The 18,568-nt window shown below is 44.3% G+C and overlaps 1 protein-coding gene across 1 annotated transcript; it reads right to left on the bottom strand.

Moving 5' to 3' along the window:
• Positions 1-230: 230 nt before the first annotated feature.
• LOC311372597 (NLR family CARD domain-containing protein 3-like) lies at positions 231-16,133 on the bottom strand. Its single transcript, XM_084489577.1, has 10 exons — positions 16,042-16,133; positions 15,724-15,843; positions 15,002-15,115; positions 14,678-14,778; positions 12,094-13,930; positions 9,543-9,716; positions 7,170-7,343; positions 4,909-5,082; positions 4,686-4,732; positions 231-922 (listed from the first exon to the last, which is right to left on the bottom strand). The coding sequence occupies exons 1-10, from the start codon at positions 16,122-16,124 to the stop codon at positions 369-371; spliced, it is 3,378 nt and encodes a 1,125-aa protein (XP_084345703.1). The 5' UTR covers positions 16,125-16,133; the 3' UTR covers positions 231-368.
• Between the last annotated feature and the right edge of the window lie 2,435 nt (positions 16,134-18,568).

Raw genomic sequence — 18,568 nt, 5'->3', positions numbered from 1 at the left:
GAGGGAGACGGGGGGAGGAGGGGGAGACGGGGGGAGGAGGGAAAGATGCGAGAGAAAGAGACCGAGGGAGAAAAAAAGAGAGAGACAGAGAGTAAAAGAGAGAGAGCGAGAGACTATAACTGCCCTAGAGACACTGACGCAAAAGCAGTGTGTGTGTGTGCGCACACGTTTGTGTGTGTGTGTGTGTGTACACACACACATGCACTTGAACCGTGGGTTCATTTAACTGGTTAAATGTGTGTGTGCACACACACACATTTAACCTAAACGGGGCCCCGGCCCGAGAGAGAGAGAGAGAGAGAGAGAGAGAGAGAGAGAGAGAGAGAGAGAGAGAGAGAGAGAGAGAGAGAGAGAGAGCGAGAGAGAGACTATAACTCACACAGAGACGCTGAGGCCCCACCCCCCCATACCCCAAACCCAGGGAGGAGGTCCTCCTGGGTGAAGGAGGTCCTGAAGGTGTGGATGTGTGTCAGTGTGTCTGAGGACCCTCCTCCACCTGGGGACACTCTGTAGAAGGACAGAGTGCCAGCAGGCCGGTCCAGATACACTCCTACTCTGGTAGAGCCAGCGGGGCGGAGACGTATGTCTGTCTGTCTACCGTTGTACCGGGCAGAGTAACGACCATCATCACAATCAAGACTCCAGGACTCGTTGTTCCCTCCAAGCGCTCTGTCAACACCCCCTCCTCTCCTTGTGATTCCTCTGTATGTCACTGCTATACCAACCCATCCTTTCCTCTCTACCTCCCAGTAACAGCGGCCAGTCAGAGCCTCTCTACACAACACCTGGGACCAGGAGTCAAATCTCTCTGGGTGATCCGGATACGACTGGTCCTCTCTGACCCGCGTCACCTTTCTGTTGTCCTCAGACAGAGAGAGTTCTCTGTGGGCTGTGTTTGGGTCCAGTGTGAGTTCACAGGCATCTGACGGAGAACAAGACATGATGAGCTACTGAACCCTTCTGCATCTTCATCATCATCATCATCATCACTAGTACTGTTCTTCCTGTTTCACGTTCATCTTCTCTACAAAAATTTACATAGAAAGACTAAATCATATCAGATGATAGCTACTATAGTGGACTAGTGTGCTATAGCTTTAGAAATAGTAGTGCATATTGTTTATAAGATGTTTTAAGTTAAACGTAAATGTAAATCCCATGTGTGTGTGAGTGGTTGTCCCAGTCAAAACAATGAAAAATGTATACACTGAATCTACTCCCGCAGTATTTACACAACATACACATATTATACATCAAAACGTTCATCATGATGAGCTGATTAATCCTCTGTAATATTTAAGCTATAGTCTACATACTTTCTTACTTTTCTTCTTCTTCTACACACGCAATAGCTCCGCCATTCTCCACACACACACACACACACACACACACACACACACACACACACACACACACACACACACACACACACACACACACACACACACACACACACACACACACACACACACACACACACACACACACACACACACACACACACACACACACACACACACGATTCATGTTTCATCCACTTCATCCACTTAAGACATCATAACTTGGTCAAAATTCAACCGTTTACCATCACTCAAACTATTAAACAAATCTACACAGTTGTATCTTCGATAGTATTTAATCAGAATTTCGATATAATTCATACTTTTTTCAGAATCACAGTTTTAGTTTCACTCCGGATTCGTTCTCAGTTGGTCTCACTCTAGCCGTTTGCCTCAGCTGTTGCTCGTTGAGCAATCAGTGGACATCACAGCACTCTGGAGGAGTCTGGTTAAAGTCACGTGGTGGAGGGTAGTGTGGTCTTTGTTAGTCTCTGGCCGTTTCTCAATACCAAGTACGCAAACTACGGACTCGCGGACTTGGAAGTGCGTACTTGGCAAGTCCAGACTTCCAAGTACAGACTTCCGAGGACGCGAGTACGCACCTGTGACGTCACCACCTCAGCTCTGTTAACTGCTTTACGGCCTCATGTAGGCATACACTACTGAACAATTTAAACTAATGATATAAAACTAAACCCCAGCCTCTTTCATTTTAAAATAGTATGTCAATATTTTGAATGAATATAAATGAAAAGATATGCTTATCGTGTGTATAAGCTATTCACACAACTTTTTATATGTAGGGTACAGATGCACGTGCCTAACTGGCTATGTAGTTGGAGAGTAGACTATTGATATAATAATAATAACGAATGAGCGAGAAATGACACAGATTAGAACACACACACACACACACACACACACACACACACACACACACACACACACGCACACGCACACACGATCGGATGGATCCGACCAAGATTTTCGTTGCCGTTGTGATGGGTTTCCTCTATCAGCGACTTATACAATAAAAACAAATTATATTAAACAAAACCCCAGCCTCTTTAATTTTAAAATAGTATGTCAATATTTTGAATGAATAGGCCTACATTTTTGTTATATATGTCAAATGTTCCTATATATAGCCTATTATTATAGCTTACATACTAATATTTTAAAACATGGGAATGCGAAATGCATCCTGGGATATTTAACGGTCCAAGTCCACACAAGTCACCTCCGATGCGTCCTCGGTGGAACGGCCAGTTTAAGAACGCATGGAGAACACACACGGGTTTTACGACTGTACTTGACTTGATGCGTACTTGGAATTGGAACAGTACTTGGGCTACGACTGATGACGTTTCACGAGAACGCAAAGTACACAAGTACAGACGAGAACGCAAATTGAGAAACGGCCTCTCTCTCTCCCTCATGGACTACAACAATGGACTACATAGTGGACTACAATAGTGGACTACAATAGTGGACTACAATAGTGGACGTTGTCCGACCACTTTTTAAAATGTCAGCCACAGTTCGGCTTTCGGCCCCAACCTCATTGATCGACCTGGCAACGTTTTCCCACGCCAGTTTTTTGCTTTTGGTGCTGATTCCGGAGGAAAGAGAGCCAAACAAGATCTAATTTCTGGCCTCTACCTCCGAAATCAGCACCTCCACCTCGCATTCACTAAAGTTATTTTTTCTTCCTTTCTCCATTTTCTCCTTTCTCCTAACGAGCGCACTACTGCAGGTTTATTTATACGAATTAGCATATTAAATGAGGGAGGAGACGGGTGGAGATGGAAATGGGTGGAGAGACGGGCTCGTGCATGTGCGCTCAATTTCACGTTAATTGGGATGTACAAAGAGAATCTGTGTGAAATCATGCTTACGCAAGGATTGATACATCCAGATTTTTTTGTGAGCATCAGCTTTCCAGATTTTGGCGTCCGCAAAGTTTTAGTCAGAAATCCACGCAAGTCTTACACAACAACACACAACTCACTGCCTCCCTGCTTCTAGCCAATCAGCTACTAGCCACCACCAATATACTACCCGGCCTTCTTTCATCCGCCGTCATGTCTCGTCTCCACCTTGGATTATCACTCCTGCTACTCCAGACTCTTAGGACTCTCTCCTCTACTCCACCAACTTCTGGCCCACTCAGCTACACCGCCGCTGACCTTCACCGCCTCAACAATAACCATCGTCTCTCTGCTGCTGCTGCCCCTGCAGCCAGCACAGCCGGAATCCTCCGCCGACGCCGCTACATCCATCCAGGTTCTGGCCCCTCTCGCAACCAACACCTCCCCCATGGCTCACCCATCCCCTCACTCTGGACTAACTCTCGCCCCCCCGTCACCCCCACCTGCCGTACTGCCAACCTCACTAACCTCCGTTCCCCCTCCCCTGCCCCCCCATCCATCTCCATCTCCAACAAATCAGCCGTTATATCTGAACTGCTACTGGACAATAACATGGATCTGCTCCTCCTCTGTGAAACATGGCAACAGCCCCTGGACTTCTACGCTCTCAATCAAGCCACTCCTTCCAATTACAGTTACATTGCCAAACCCCGCCTCTCTGGCCGAGGGGGAGGCGTTGGCGTTCTTCATAAACAATACCTGTCCATCACCTACTACTACTGCTACTGAACTGGTCTTCATCCTCATCTTCATCACTAGTACTGTTCTTCCTGTTTCACGTTCATCTTCTCTACAAAAATGAACATAGAAAGACTAAATCATATCAGATGATAGCTACTATAGTGGACTAGTGTGCTATAGCTTTAGAAATAGTAATGCATATTGTTTATAAGATGTTTTAAGTTAAACGTAAATGTAAATCCCATGTGTGTGTGAGTGGTTGTCCCAGTCAAAACAATGAAAAATGTGTACACTGAATCTACTCCCGCAATATTTACACGACATACACATATTATACATCAAAACGTTCATCATGATGAGGTGATTAATCCTCTGTAGTATCTAAGCTATACTCTACATACTTTTCAAGATATTCGACTTTGAAAGGTTCCAATACACATCCATTGTGATCCACCTGTGTAAACAACAGACTGAACCAGCTGAGCTCACATACAGGCTGGAAACTAACTGTTGGTACCATAGACCTGGTTCATACATACAGTACATAGACATGTACACATACGTACACACACCTACACAAACATACTAGACACACATCAACACAGGCAAACATAGCTACACATACGGATACACAAGTCCACATGTGAATGAGCGGACGTCACCTCCTGCTGTGTGGATGGACTTTCCATCCCAATAGTGAGTGTGTGTTGTGATGAATCAAACAGACACTTACACCTCTGTGGAACTGGTTTCAGCCTCCACACTCCACCGTGCTCCACACTGGGGGGGGGACAAAGTGAGAGCAGCATGTTGAAACATTCACCTTCATCATCTGCTGTCTCATCACGTTCTACACAACATGAGTGACAGCTGCCTTTTCAAACCGCTTCATCTAGCAGCGGCTTGAATCCCTGTAGGAGACTTTGTCCGCGAGTGGAGAGCTGTCCTCTCCATACCTGAGAGTGTCCAGTCTCCAGCGTGGATCCTCCAGTCCAGCAGAGAGCAGCGCAGCTCCAGAGTCTCCTGGGTGATTGTAGCTCAGGTCCAGCTCTCTCAGATGGGAGGGGTTGGAGCTCAGAGCTGAGGCCAGAGAAGCACAGCCTTCCTGTGTGACCAGGCAGCCAGACAACCTGCACACACACACACACACACACACACACACACACACACACACACACACACACACACACACACACACACACACACACACAGTGGAACTGTGTTTTAGTGGAACTTCAACGGGGAATAAAGACTAACTAGACAGAAAACCACACTCAACACACAAACAGTAATTGTTTTTTTTCATTTAGGCGATTCATTTTTCAGTGACCCAGGAGGTGCTGGAACATGTTCCGGCGTGTTCCGGCTCAAATGAAGCACTGCCCCCTATGCATTCAAAACATTAACTTAAACCTTTTTAAAGTGAGTGAATCTGTTCACATGAATGGACACAGATGGATGGTAGGCAGTGGCGGTTCTACATTGAATTACACCCCGGGTGAGACCCCCTCCGAGCGCCCCCCCCCCCTCCCTCTCAATTGCAAGAAATTCGAGGTGTGCCTGACTTGATCCACTCATTCCATTAGAGTGTTGCTCTGTACCGGGCCGTCCATATGGGCAGGAGGGGCGGCGAACTACTTGCAAAAGCATGCTCCCAAAAAGATAGTTTGTAAATCATTGCTCCAAGTCTATTTTTAATAACGTGATCGTCACATTAACCATCTATAGTCTCTGTAGGCTTTCAGACTATTGTTGGTCTGTTGACATCACGTTTTGGATGATGGTGGACGTGGTGGGCGGCGGTTCTAGCTGAGTTTAACGTCTCATGTTGGGGCAGCTCAGCGACCGCGTTCCTCCGTATGTTGATCACATAACCCTGCAGGCTGCAATAAGGATTTCAATCCGCTAACAGTGGACCCCCGTCCCCCCCTTGTCCGTTATGGAGACCCAGAGGTGAACTCTCCCCCCCCCCTCCCCTTTCCCCTTCTCACTAGTGGTGGATTTCATGATTCGTTTGAATGAATCAGTTCGCGTCGGTCAGTTCGCCAAGAAGAGTCGTTCGTTCGTTCATTCGTTCGTTCGCGTTTCCGGTAGCGGTGAATCATGATTCTCAGTCACTGAGTCGGTCAGACTCGGCTCCTCCCTCATTCTCATTCTCAAACGAATCACAATCGTGCAATGGTGCAAACGGTCATCAATCAACACAACATTAACTAAGTTCCTTTTAGCTGAGGAGTGCTTCATGGTTAGAATCGGGATGTTGTTGCCCGGCTGACTCTCGTGACTTCTCAGTCCTCGAGTCTTCACCGCTAAACACAGTCAGTGAACGAACGGCGACTCGCGAGTCAGCGCGACTCAGCGACTAGTGGGCGGAGCTGGGAGTCGAGTCTCGGAGAACGAACGAGACGAACAGCGACGAATGAGAGCGGCGAATCAGGTTGGTTTGTTCGTTTTAAAGAGTTGTTCGTTCAAACTGATTCGTTCGTGAACGAGCCACCACTACTTCTCATACAGCATCTCTGACGGCACCTTCTCAGCGAGCAAGGCGCCTGCAGCCGGAGGGGGCGCCAATATGCCAACTCCCCCCACAGTGATATGAGAGATAACGGGTGGCTTAAATCAAGTGATCTGATTGGTTCCCAACTGTTGTATAATGAGCGTACACGCACAGCTATGACGCCCATTCAGTTTACAGAGTTCAGTATCACTCCGCGCCTAACTTGAACTGTTGTTTATTTATATATAAAAGCAATAGCATAGTTCACTGAATCCTAAAAATATGTTGATTGATGGAGAGGGTGGAAATGTTGTAAAGCAATAGGCACACGGTGAGTGAACTCGATAGTAGGCTAAATTGCCGGCGAACCGAGCTATGAAGCTCGCTTTTTCAAAATTGAGGGGGTCTATGACTTTCATTTCGCCATACTTACGTAACCGTTTTATAAAAGCAATAGATCACTTCAGTCAGTGAAATGTTCTCATTATACCACAGTTAAGGGGCGTTGTCCGTCCCGACGTGCAGCGGAGGGACGGACAACGCCCCTTAACTGTGGTATAATGAGAACATTTCACAGCCTGTCGTGATCTATTGCTTAAATAGAAAACCGCTTCGCAGCAAGGATGATTTTTTTTTTTCTTGTGTACTCGTGCACATGTGTCATCCCACCCTCTGTCCCTCCCCCCCTCTGTAAGTGTTTGACCGTTGAGTAAAACTGACCTGAGAGTTTCCAGTGTACAGTGTGGACTCCCCAGTCCAGCAGAGAGCAGCTTCACTCCTGAATCCTGCAGATCATTGGTACTCAGGTCCAGCTCTCTCAGATGGGAGGGGTTGGAGCTCAGAGCTGAGGCCAGAGAAGCACAGCCTTTCTGTGTGACCAGGCAGCCAGACAACCTACACACACACACACACACACACACACACACGTGTGGGAACTATTACTTTTCTGGAGGTAAATCTTTTCAACGTCCTCTGATGTGGAACTTAACTGTTTGATCATTAAAACTGTAAAGTTTTAGAGTAGAGTAAAAAACAACTAAAGGGTAAAGGGGTGCACATTCTTTACCATCTTTCACCTCAAACCTAAAATGCAAACACTAGATTTTAGTGGAACTTCAACGGGGAATAAAGACTAACTAGTCAGAAAACCACACTCAACACACCAACAGTAATTGTTTTTTTTCATTTAGGCGATTCATTTTTCAGTGACCCAGTAGGTGCTGGAACATGTTCCGGCGTGTTCCGGCTCAAATGAAGCACTGCCCCCTATGCATTCAAAACATTAACTTAAACCTTTTTAAAGTGAGTGAATCTGTTCACATGAATGGACACAGATGGATGGTAGGCAGTGGCGGTTCTACATTGAATTACACCCCGGGCGAGACCCCCTCCGAGCGCCCCCCCCCCCCCTCTCAATTGCAAGAAATTCGAGGTGTGCCTGACTTGAGCCACTCATTCCATTAGAGTGTTGCTCTGTACCGGGCCGTCCATATGGGCAGGAGGGGCGGCGAACTACTTGCAAAAGCATGCTCCCAAAAAGATAGTTTGTAAATCATTGCTCCAAGTCTATTCTTAATAATGTGATCGTCACATTAACTATCTATAGTCTCTGTAGGCTTTCAGACTATTGTTGGTCTGTTGACATCACGTTTTGGATGATGGTGGACGTGGTGGGCGGCGGTTCTAGCTGAGTTTAACGTCTCATGTTGGGGCAGCTCAGCGACCGCGTTCCTCCGTATGTTGATCACATAACCCTGCAGGCTGCAATAAGGATTTCAATCCGCTAACAGTGGACCCCCGTCCCCCCCTTGTCCGTTATGGAGACCCAGAGGTGAACTCTCCCCCCCCCTCCCCTTTCCCCTTCTCACTAGTGGTGGATTTCATGATTTGTTTGAATGAATCAGTTCGCGTCGGTCAGTTCGCCAAGAAGAGTCGTTCGTTCGTTCATTCGTTCGTTCGCGTTTCCGGTAGCGGTGAATCATGATTCTTAGTCACTGAGTCGGTCAGACTCGGCTCCTCCCTCGTTCTCATTCTCAAACGAATCACGATCGTGCAATGGTGCAAACGGTCTTCAATCAACACAACATTAACTAAGTTCCTTTTAGCTGAGGAGTGCTTCATGTTCGGAATCGGGATGTTGTTGCCCGGCTGACTCTCGTGACTTCTCAGTCCTCGAGTCTTCACCGCTAAACACAGTCAGTGAATGAACGGCGACTCGCGAGTCAGCGCGACTCAGCGACTAGTGGGTGGAGCTGGGAGTCGAGTCTCGGAGAACGAACGAGACGAACGACGACGAACGAGAGCGGCGAATCAGGTTGGTCGGTTTGTTTTAAAGAGTTGTTCGTTCAAACTGATTCGTTCGCGAACGAGCCACCACTACTTCTCATACAGCTTCTACGGCACCTTCTCAGCGAGCAGGGCGCCTGCAGCCGGAGGGGGCGCCAATATGCCAACTCCCCCCACAGTGATATGAGAGATAATAGAAAACGGGTGGCTTAAATCAAGCGATCTGATTGGTTCCCAACTGTTGTATAATGAGCATATACACACAGCTATGACACCCGTTCAGTTTACAGAGATCCGTATCACTCCACGCCTAACTTGAACTGTTGTTTATTTATATATAAAAGCAATAGCATAGTTCACTGGAACCTAAAAATATGTTGATTGCTGGAGAGGGTGGAAATGTTGTAAAGCAATAGGCACAAGGTGAGTGAACTCGATAGTAGGCCAAATTGCCGGCGAACCAAGCTACCAAGCTCGCTTTTTCAAAATTGAGGGTGTCTATGACTTTCATTTCGCCATACTTACGTCACCGTTTTATAAAAGCAATAGATCACTTCAGTCAGTGAAATGTGCTCATTACACCACAGTTAAGGGGCGTTGTCCGTCCCGACGTGCAGCGGAGGGACGGACAACGCCCCTTAACTGTGGTATAATGAGAACATTTCACAGCCTGTCGTGATCTATTGCTTAAATAGAAAACCGCTTCGCAGCACGGATGATTTTTTTTTCTTGTATGCTCGTGCACATGTGTCATCCCGCCGTCTGTCCCTCCCCCCCCTAAGTGTTTGACCATTGAGTAAAACTGACCTGAGAGTTTCCAGTGTACAGTGTGGACTCCCCAGTCCAGCAGAGAGCAGCTTCACTCCTGAATCCTGCAGATCATTGTTACTCAGGTCCAGCTCTCTCAGACTAGAGGAGTTGGAGCTGAGAACTGAGGCCAGAGCTTTACAGCATCTCTTTGACAGACCACAGCCATCCAGCCTTCACACACAATAAACACAACATGTTAGGAACTGGGATTAAAATATTTTACATCTTTTACATAAAAGGACGTGTTGAAAACTTTAATTAGAGATGTTTTATTAATTGAAATACATTCAATCCATAAATGTTAATTTAATTATCTGTGTAACTTTTACTTTTAACATAATTAAGTTATTGTCTTCATCTTTATTAGAAAAGTGTTTTTAGTTTAACTAATGTTTAAAACACTGGATATTTAAATGTAGTATATGCTACACGTGAACCTCCTAAGATGGAGCAATTTGATTGGTTCTCTATCTCTGGATATTGGACCATATCCCGAGATTGAGATCTCAAACTCGGGATATTGGGGAGCGCGTAAAGGTCGTCTCGTCACGCTAATAAAAACGAATTAACCGCTCATAAAAACAAATAAATCCTGGCAAAAAGTGTAATCTTGTTTATTTTTGGAGTGTTCACGTGTAGTTTATATAAAACAATGATTCACCTCAGGCTCCGTGAATAGTCCAAATGTATTAGCCCCTGCTATAAACAATCTAGCCCCCGTAGCTCCCCCAATCATAATTCTTCGGCGCCGCTACTGGTTACAACTAATAAGTAAATGTTTAAATATCATTTAGCTGGGCGATCTCTACAGAGAATAAAGTCCTCTCCTCCTTTGTCTCCTCCCTCTCTCACTCGTGACCTCTCACCTTTCCCCCAGATGACCCTGAAGTCTCTGTATCAACGCATCCTATTGGTTAAACCCAAAGCGTCCATATAACCAAACTACTGAACAAGGTTAAACGTTTTAAAATAGTGGGTCACCTTTTATTAATAATGAACGTATATTTATGCATGTAACCTCATCAATAACTATTTATTTATACTTATAGCAACATATTTAAATACAGGTGCATTTAATTATTGATGAACAATTATTATTCATTCTTTAATTATTATTTCATAATAGAGCTTTTGAGTTTGACTTTTCACCCTGGTTACACAATATAACGTTGTGTATATTGAGATGTTATAAGTTAACCTCAAAAGATGTTTCCTATGTTATCATAACTTTTATATTCTACTATTATGTATGTTTTCGTTGTGTGTACTCCCTCCCCCCCTCCCCCCCCCCCTCCGTCCCTCCCCCTCCCCCCCTCCCTTACCCTCTCCGTCCCTCCCTCTCCCCCCTCTGTCCCTCTCCCTCCTCTGTCCCTCTCCCCCCTCTCCCCCCTCTGTCCCTCTCCCCCCTCCGTCTCTGTCCCTCTCCCTCTCCCCCCTCTGTCCCTCTCCCCCCTCTGTCCCTCCTCTGTCCCTCTCCCCCCTCCGTCCCTCTCCCCCCTCTGTCCCCCCTCTGTCCATCTCCCCCCTCTGTCCCTTCACTATCTTGGGATATTGGGGAGCGTGCGTAATGGTATAGGAGAAATTTGTTATGCAGTCAACATCTTGCCCAGTATGCTATATTAATTAAATAAGTGTGGAGAAACACTAAGCAACCAAAGAAATGCTCTGTGTATCTGATATATGTTCTTAGAATGTTGGGACTGCACAGAAGGAATGCTCTGTTTAGATGGGCCTCAAGGAGGTCCATGGGGACGGGCAATATGTCACCATATAAGCAAAGAATGCAGGGAGATGGCACCACATGTTCCCAATAAGGGAAAATGCATGGGATGGGGTAACAACGTATGGATGATAGATGGGCACAATGGAGCATAAGAGCAGGGGCCAGAGAGTGGCTGTTCAGTTCTTTGTCAAACCAACTCAGGATTTTGTCGTTGCTTGTTCTCAAGTGATAATAAAATCTTTAGCACTCAGACCTTCGGCTTCCTCGATCTCTCTTAGTTTTTGTTTAGATGTTGTATTTTATCTACGACAACGGTCGTCTCGTCACGCTAATAAAAACTAGTAAACCGCTCATAAAAACAAATACATCCCGGCAAAAAGTGTAATCTTGTTTATTTTTGGAGTGTCCACGTGTAGTTTATATAAAACTGATTCAGCTCAGGCTCTGTGAGTAGTGGGGAATAGCCCCCGAGACCTTCGGCGAATAATTGTTAATTGTTGATTTTATTGATTCATTTTTTTATTCATTTTTTATGATTGTTATGATTGGGGAGTATGTTAAATAAATAAATCATAACTGCTTATATATCTCAGTATTAATTATTTTGTGTGTAATATAATACGTTATCACTATTATAACTTATTTTCTAGTTTTATGTATATTATCTTGTGTGTATTGTTATACATGTTATCTGTGAACGTACAGATACAATTTGTATTTCATTATACCTTTTATATTCTAGTATATATTATAATATATACATTATATTAAATTTTATGTATATAGTGTTGTGTGTATTGTAATACATGTTATTAGTGAACTCACAGAGATGTTTTGGAGGCTTTGACCACTGGCAGCAGCCTCAGAAGACCCTCCTCTGAAGCAGAGTATTTCTTCAGGTCAAACACGTCCAGCTCCTCTTCTGATGACATTAAGATGAAGACCAGAGCTGACCACTGAGCAGGAGAGAGATAGCTTGTGGAGAGACTTCCTGACTCCATCTTCAGGGACTTCTGGATCTGCTCCACTAGAGAACGGTCGTTCAGCTCATTCATACAGTGGAACAGATTGATGCTTCTCTCTGGAGAGAGACCTCCATTTATCTTCTCCTTGATGTAAGTCACTGTTTTCTCATTGGTATTTGAGCCACTTCCTGTCTGTCCCCGCACACTTTTTTTAATCAGAGTGATCAGTGAGCTAATTCCTGTCTGTCTCAGCAGACCTCGTAGGAGAATCTGATTGGTCTCCAGAGAGAGGCCCAGGAGGAAGCGGAGGAACAAGTCCAGGTGTCCGTTCTCACTCTGTAAGGCCTTGTCCACAGCACTCTGGTAGAGGAGGAGTTCATCTTTCCTGGAGGTTGGTGGTTCTGAGAGCAGATTGACCCCAGTGTTTATGAAGTGCTTAAAGACATAAAGGGCAGCCAGAAACTCCTGGAGGCTCAGATGGACAAAGCAGAACACCTTGTCCTGGTACAGCCCACACTCCTCTTTAAAGATCTGGGTGAACACTCCTGAGTAAACTGAGGCTGCTCTGATATCGATGCCACACGCTGCCAGGTCTGACTCATAGAAGATCAGGTTGCCTTTCTCCAGCTGGTGAAAAGCCAGTTTTCCCAGAGAAACAATGATCTTCCTGCTCTGTGAACTCCAGTGTGGATCTGTTTCAGATCTCCCACGGTACTTCCTGTCCCCCAGTATGGACTGAACCCTCAGGAAGTGGCTGTACATCTGAGTCACGGTCTTGGGCATCTCTTCTTCTCTCTGGGATGTTTTGAAGCAGTCCTCCAGAACTGTAGCAGTGATCCAACAGAAGACTGGGATGTGACACATGATGTGGAGGCTTCGTGACTTTTTGATGTGGGAGATGATTGTGCTGGCCACCGTCTCCTCTCTGAATCTCTTCCTAAAGTACTCCTCCTTCTGTGGGTCGGTGAACCCTCTCACCTCTGTCACCATTCCAACACACTCAGGAGGGATCTGATTGGCTGCCGCAGGGCGTGTGGTTATCCAGATGCGAGCGGAGGGAAGCAGGTCGCCCCTGATGAGGTTTGTCAGCAGCACGTCCACCGATGTGGACTCTGTGACAACAGTCCAGATCTGATTTTTCTGGAAGTCCAGAGGAAGTCGACACTCATCCAGACCATCCAAGATGAAGACAACTTGGAACTGGTCGTATCTGCAGATTCCTGCTTCTTTGGTCTCAATAAAGAAGTGATGAAGAAGATCCACCAAGCTAAACTCTTTGTCTTTCAGTAAATTCAGCTCTCTGAAAGTGAGGAGAAACGTGAAGTCTATGTCGTGGTTAGTTTTGCCTTCAGCCCAGTCCAGAGTGAACTTGTGTGTTAAGACGGTTTTACCAATGCCGGCCACTCCAGTTGTCATTATTGTCCTGATTGGTTGATCTTTTCCAGGTAAGGGTTTAAAGATGTCCTCACATCTGATTGGTGTTTCCTCTAAGGCTGGTTTCCTGGAAGCTGTTTCAATCAGTCTGACCTCATGTTCCTGGTTGACCTCTCCACTGCCTCTCTCTGTGATGAAGATCTCTGTGTAGAAGTCCTTCAGAGGTGTTGAATGTCCTGCTTTAGCGATTCCCTCAAACTCACGCCTGTACTTATTCTCCAAACTAGACTTGATTTTATGTTGGCACTCGACAGCATCAGATCCTAAAAGTGAAAACAACAGAAGACATCAGTTAGTGGAAGGTGACATCAGTGGAAACAGGTAGATATTTCCTGTTAAATTATCAACTCAATGATATTTAGTTAGTTGTTTCATAACTTGTGGTCGGAGAAGCTGGTCGTGACAAGGACTGCATGTTACAGATTCAAAATGTTCAGGACTATTATTTCCACAGCAGTATGATCGGTCTAATGATAGTAATAATGATGGTGAATCAGTCTAAAGTGACTTGTTATGCTGATATAACAAGATAGTGTTGCATCTATTCCACTGAGTTATTCTGCTGTTGATCTGCAGTATAATGTTTAACATTCTTTAACCTGATACCCCCACGATAACCCTCCATATCTGGATCAAACCATTTAACCTGATAGACCCACAATAACCCTCCATATCTGGATCAAACCATTTAACCTGATACCCCACAATAACAACTACATATCTGGATCAAACCATTTAACCTGATACCCCACAATAACAACTACATATCTGGATCAAACCATTTAACCCCAAAGAGGAAAGATGTCTCCACATTGAAGTTAAAAGTCATTCAGTCCGAAAAGAACAAATAAGAGTCTCATACTGCTCCTTAAAAATATAATTTCTCCTCTGTCTTCAAAGTAAGAGTCTCTTCTGCCCTTCAAACTATTAGTCTCCTGTCTTCAAAGTAAGAGTCTCTTCTGCCCTTCAAAATAATAGTCTCCTCTGTCTTCAAAGTAAGAGTCTCTTACCGCCCCCCAGTGTGTGGGCCACTTCCTCCTGGTTCATCTCCTTCTCTGTTTGATGCTGCTGTACAGACTGAGCACTGGTAACCTTTGACCTCTCCTGGTGTCTGTGGAGAACACACACACACACACACACACACACACACACACACACACACACACACACACACACACACACACACACACACACACACACACACTTGCATTTTTCCTGACTTGTAAACATCAGTACCAGTAGAGTCTGATAACAAGAGTCTGCTCTCTGCTGCTGGACTCTTCTAGCTGGACGTTTGATAGAAGCTGTATCTTTATAATATAACGATAAATCACCTTTTCTCAATAGACTGATTTCCATCTTTAAAGTTAATAGGTTGACCCATAGAGTAGTCACTCTTCATGGAGACACAGCTGGGTCCAGGGGAGTCTGCTCCCTGCTGCCTCCTTCTGAAAAACAAGAACCATCTGGAAGTAAGGATTTGTGGATATTGTTTCATTTGATCATTTATTGCAGTGCTACTAAACTACTTTCTCATGACTTTTCATTTCAATAATCTTTCTCAGATTATTGAAATGGAAATATAAGGACAGGCTGAAAAAGTTATTATGTAATTTAAGCACTAACATGTTAACATAAAAACACACTAAGTATCCTTCATACTGTGCATAGAGTGTTGATTCACAATGCGTTTAGCTAACATAGAAATAGAGCAGTCAGTTTCTACATTTCTACACAGACCTGTGTTATTCTTCATGGATTATTGGTTTCAATAAATCTCTTCACCTCAAAAGATCAAACTGATTCAATAAAAGCTGTTTGAAAGACGTTGAACCTTCTAACATTAAACCTGTAAAGTCTGCTACAAGTCGTCTTAATGTTCATTTCATTCACACGATTCAAACAGCAGAATAAACGGCCTCAGCCATGAACCAATCCATCTCCAAGTGGTCCTGTGATTGGACGTTGGTATGTTCTGATTAACGATGGGCGGGCAGATCAAGATGATCCGCGGGCCGCCAGTTGAACAGCCCTGATGTATCGGCTGAATCCTCACCTTGTCTTAGAAGGTTGGAGATTTCCATCTTTAAACCGGTCAGGTAGATTCATAGAGCGGTCACTCTTCATGGAGACACTGCTGGGTCCAGGGGAGTCTGCTCTCTGCTGCTGCGCTGGGCTTCAACACAACACACACACACACACACACACACACACACACACACACACACACACACACACACACACACACACACACACACACACACACACACACACACACACACAGCTGTTACTCAGACTAATGATGGAGTCATGATGTATCACTGCTGAGCTCTGAGATGGACAACAGTCACAGACAGAGAGATCCTCTTCTTACCTCTTAGCTTTGCTCCGGCGGCCATGTTCCCCAGACAGAGTGGTCTTAGAGGTAGGACCCCCCGCCTCTCTCTCCTCATCCATAGTAGACTGGAGACCTGGACACAAACACAACTCATCCATCACTTCATTTGCCTTCTGAACTTTAGCTGTTTATTGAGAGAGACGATCATTGTGAATGCGTCACACTAAAGCGTTATGGACGACATAGACCATCAATATGAACCCCACAACAACATACCCACACTGCCCTCACTACAGTACAGATGTGTACAGCACATGAGAACTGAGAGATGAGAATGAAACACCTTGGAGACTGTAACTGTGCTTAAACTACAACACAAAAAAGATACACAATAGACTTAATAAATGCATTGTGGTACAATTAAAAGTGAAGAACATTAGAATCATTTCTCCACTGGAACAAAGTCTGAATTCTGCCACTTTACTGAACCACAGATTCCATATAAATCAACTGGTGAAGCTCAACACATCGATAGGGTATCCTCTTATGACCAACGGGTCTCTCTCTCTCCCTCCAGGCTCTCTCTCTGGCTCCAGCTGTGGTTTAAGCCATAGGAATCGAGTCTAGACCCACAGGAACCCCCCTGTGAAAGTGGTACAGTCCAGCAACAGGCTACTATAGGATCTATAAAACTGTCAATCCCCAGTCAATACGCACAAATATTAAACCTTTTAAATATCAGCACATTGAAAGTACTTCTGTCACGTCCTTCTCTTCATTCTGAACATCAAGACAAACAAATCACTTGAATATTGAACGCAATGTTGAATTTACCACAGGTCAGTAAAGCAGTAAAACATGAACTAACGATGTATTCTCTACAGTAAACTCATTATTATATACCAGTAACCTAAAGACAATATAAACAGTAGTAAACTGGTTATTATTATATACCAGTAACCTAAAGACAATATAAACGGTAGTAAACTGATCATTATTATATACCAGTAACCTAAAGACAATATAAACGGTAGTAAACTGGTTATTATTATATACCAGTAACCTAAAGACAATATAAACGGTAGTAAACTGGTTATTATTATATACCAGTAACCTAAAGACAATATAAACGGTAGTAAACTGATCATTATTATATACCAGTAACCTAAAGACAATATAAACGGTAGTAAACTGGTTATTATTATATACCAGTAACCTAAAGACAATATAAACGGTAGTAAACTGGTTATTATTATATACCAGTAACCTAAAGACAATATAAACGGTAGTAAACTGGTTATTATTATATACCAGTAACCTAAAGACAATATAAACGGTAGTAAACTGGTTGTAACATATTTCAGCCATAATATTCTCCCATAGCCACAATACTGAGTAAACATAACATAAGCCTTAAGACTGCTGCACAACCAGGCATCATACATCATCATACTTAGATGAAAGGGGGCGGGCTTTTAAAGCCACAGAACACGCCCACCTCTACCTGCCTATTTAACTCGGACTCCGCCATTTTAGGTCAGAATCTCTTGGGCGGCGTATCGATTGGATGTTAAGCTTAGAGACGCTCCACGGGTGTTATATACGATCCCTCTCCTTTTGTTTCATAGACGATAGACAATAGACCAATAACCTTAACCAAATAAAGTGAGTTAAAAGCGATCCTGTCTCGGCGGCCTTTCCTGGACCAAAATCCATAACATGGTCATTATTATATACCAGTAACCTAAAGACAATATAAACGGTAGTAAACTGGTCATTATTATATACCAGTAACCTAAAGACAATATAAACGGTAGTAAACTGGTCATTATTATATACCAGTAACCTAAAGACAATATAAACGGTAGTAAACTGGTCATTATTATATACCAGTAACCTAAAGACAATATAAACGGTAGTAAACTGGTTATTATTATATACCAGTAACCTAAATACAATATAAACGGTAGTAAACTGGTTATTATTATATACCAGTAACCTAAAGACAATATAAACGGTAGTAAACTGGTCATTATTATATACCAGTAACCTAAAGACAATATAAACGGTAGTAAATTGGTTATTATTATATACCAGTAACCTAAAGACAATATAAACGGTAGTAAACTGGTTATTATTATTGTGGCAACCCGCTCCCCACCAGGGGGAACCGTGGGCTAGTGGTGGACGGTGTGTACCACCGCCATCCACTAGCCGGCGGCAGTGAGCACATCTTCAATCAACGCAATCAGCCCGATGGGGAACACCTGGCCGGAGGGTGGAAAAGACCGGGCGGACATCTTAAAAGGAGACCAGGAACTCAACCCAGGGAGAAGCAGGCACGACGACCCAGCTGACGGCCGATGACACATCCTTCTACTCGAGTCTCATGGAGGCCATAGTATAGTTGATGTGTTACCTGTTATCTACCATACCTGTGAATAAACGCTGAATACGGCTTTATTTGAAACCTCTGCATGGTACTTGCCGTGAGACCTCTTGACTCTTGTGGACCGGGTTACCACATAATATACCAGTAACCTAAAGACAATATACACGGTAG

Source organism: Micromesistius poutassou (genome assembly GCF_964030765.1).
Source record: "Micromesistius poutassou genome assembly, contig: SCAFFOLD_3203, whole genome shotgun sequence".
NCBI lineage: Eukaryota > Metazoa > Chordata > Actinopteri > Gadiformes > Gadidae > Micromesistius > Micromesistius poutassou.
Note: the sequence above shows the minus strand (reverse complement) of the source record. Positions and strands in the feature narration are given on the sequence as shown.

Coding starts and splice junctions, on each gene's coding strand:
- LOC311372597 (XM_084489577.1), bottom strand. CDS start 16,124: ATGGATGAGGAGAGAGAGGCGGGGGGTCCTACCTCTAAGACCACTCTG. Junction 15,844..16,041: donor CGCCGGAGCAAAGCTAAGAG/GTAAGAAGAGGA, acceptor GTTGTGTTGAAG/CCCAGCGCAGCAGCAGAGAG. Junction 5,083..7,169: donor TGTACACTGGAAACTCTCAG/GTCAGTTTTACT, acceptor GTGTGTGTGCAG/GTTGTCTGGCTGCCTGGTCA.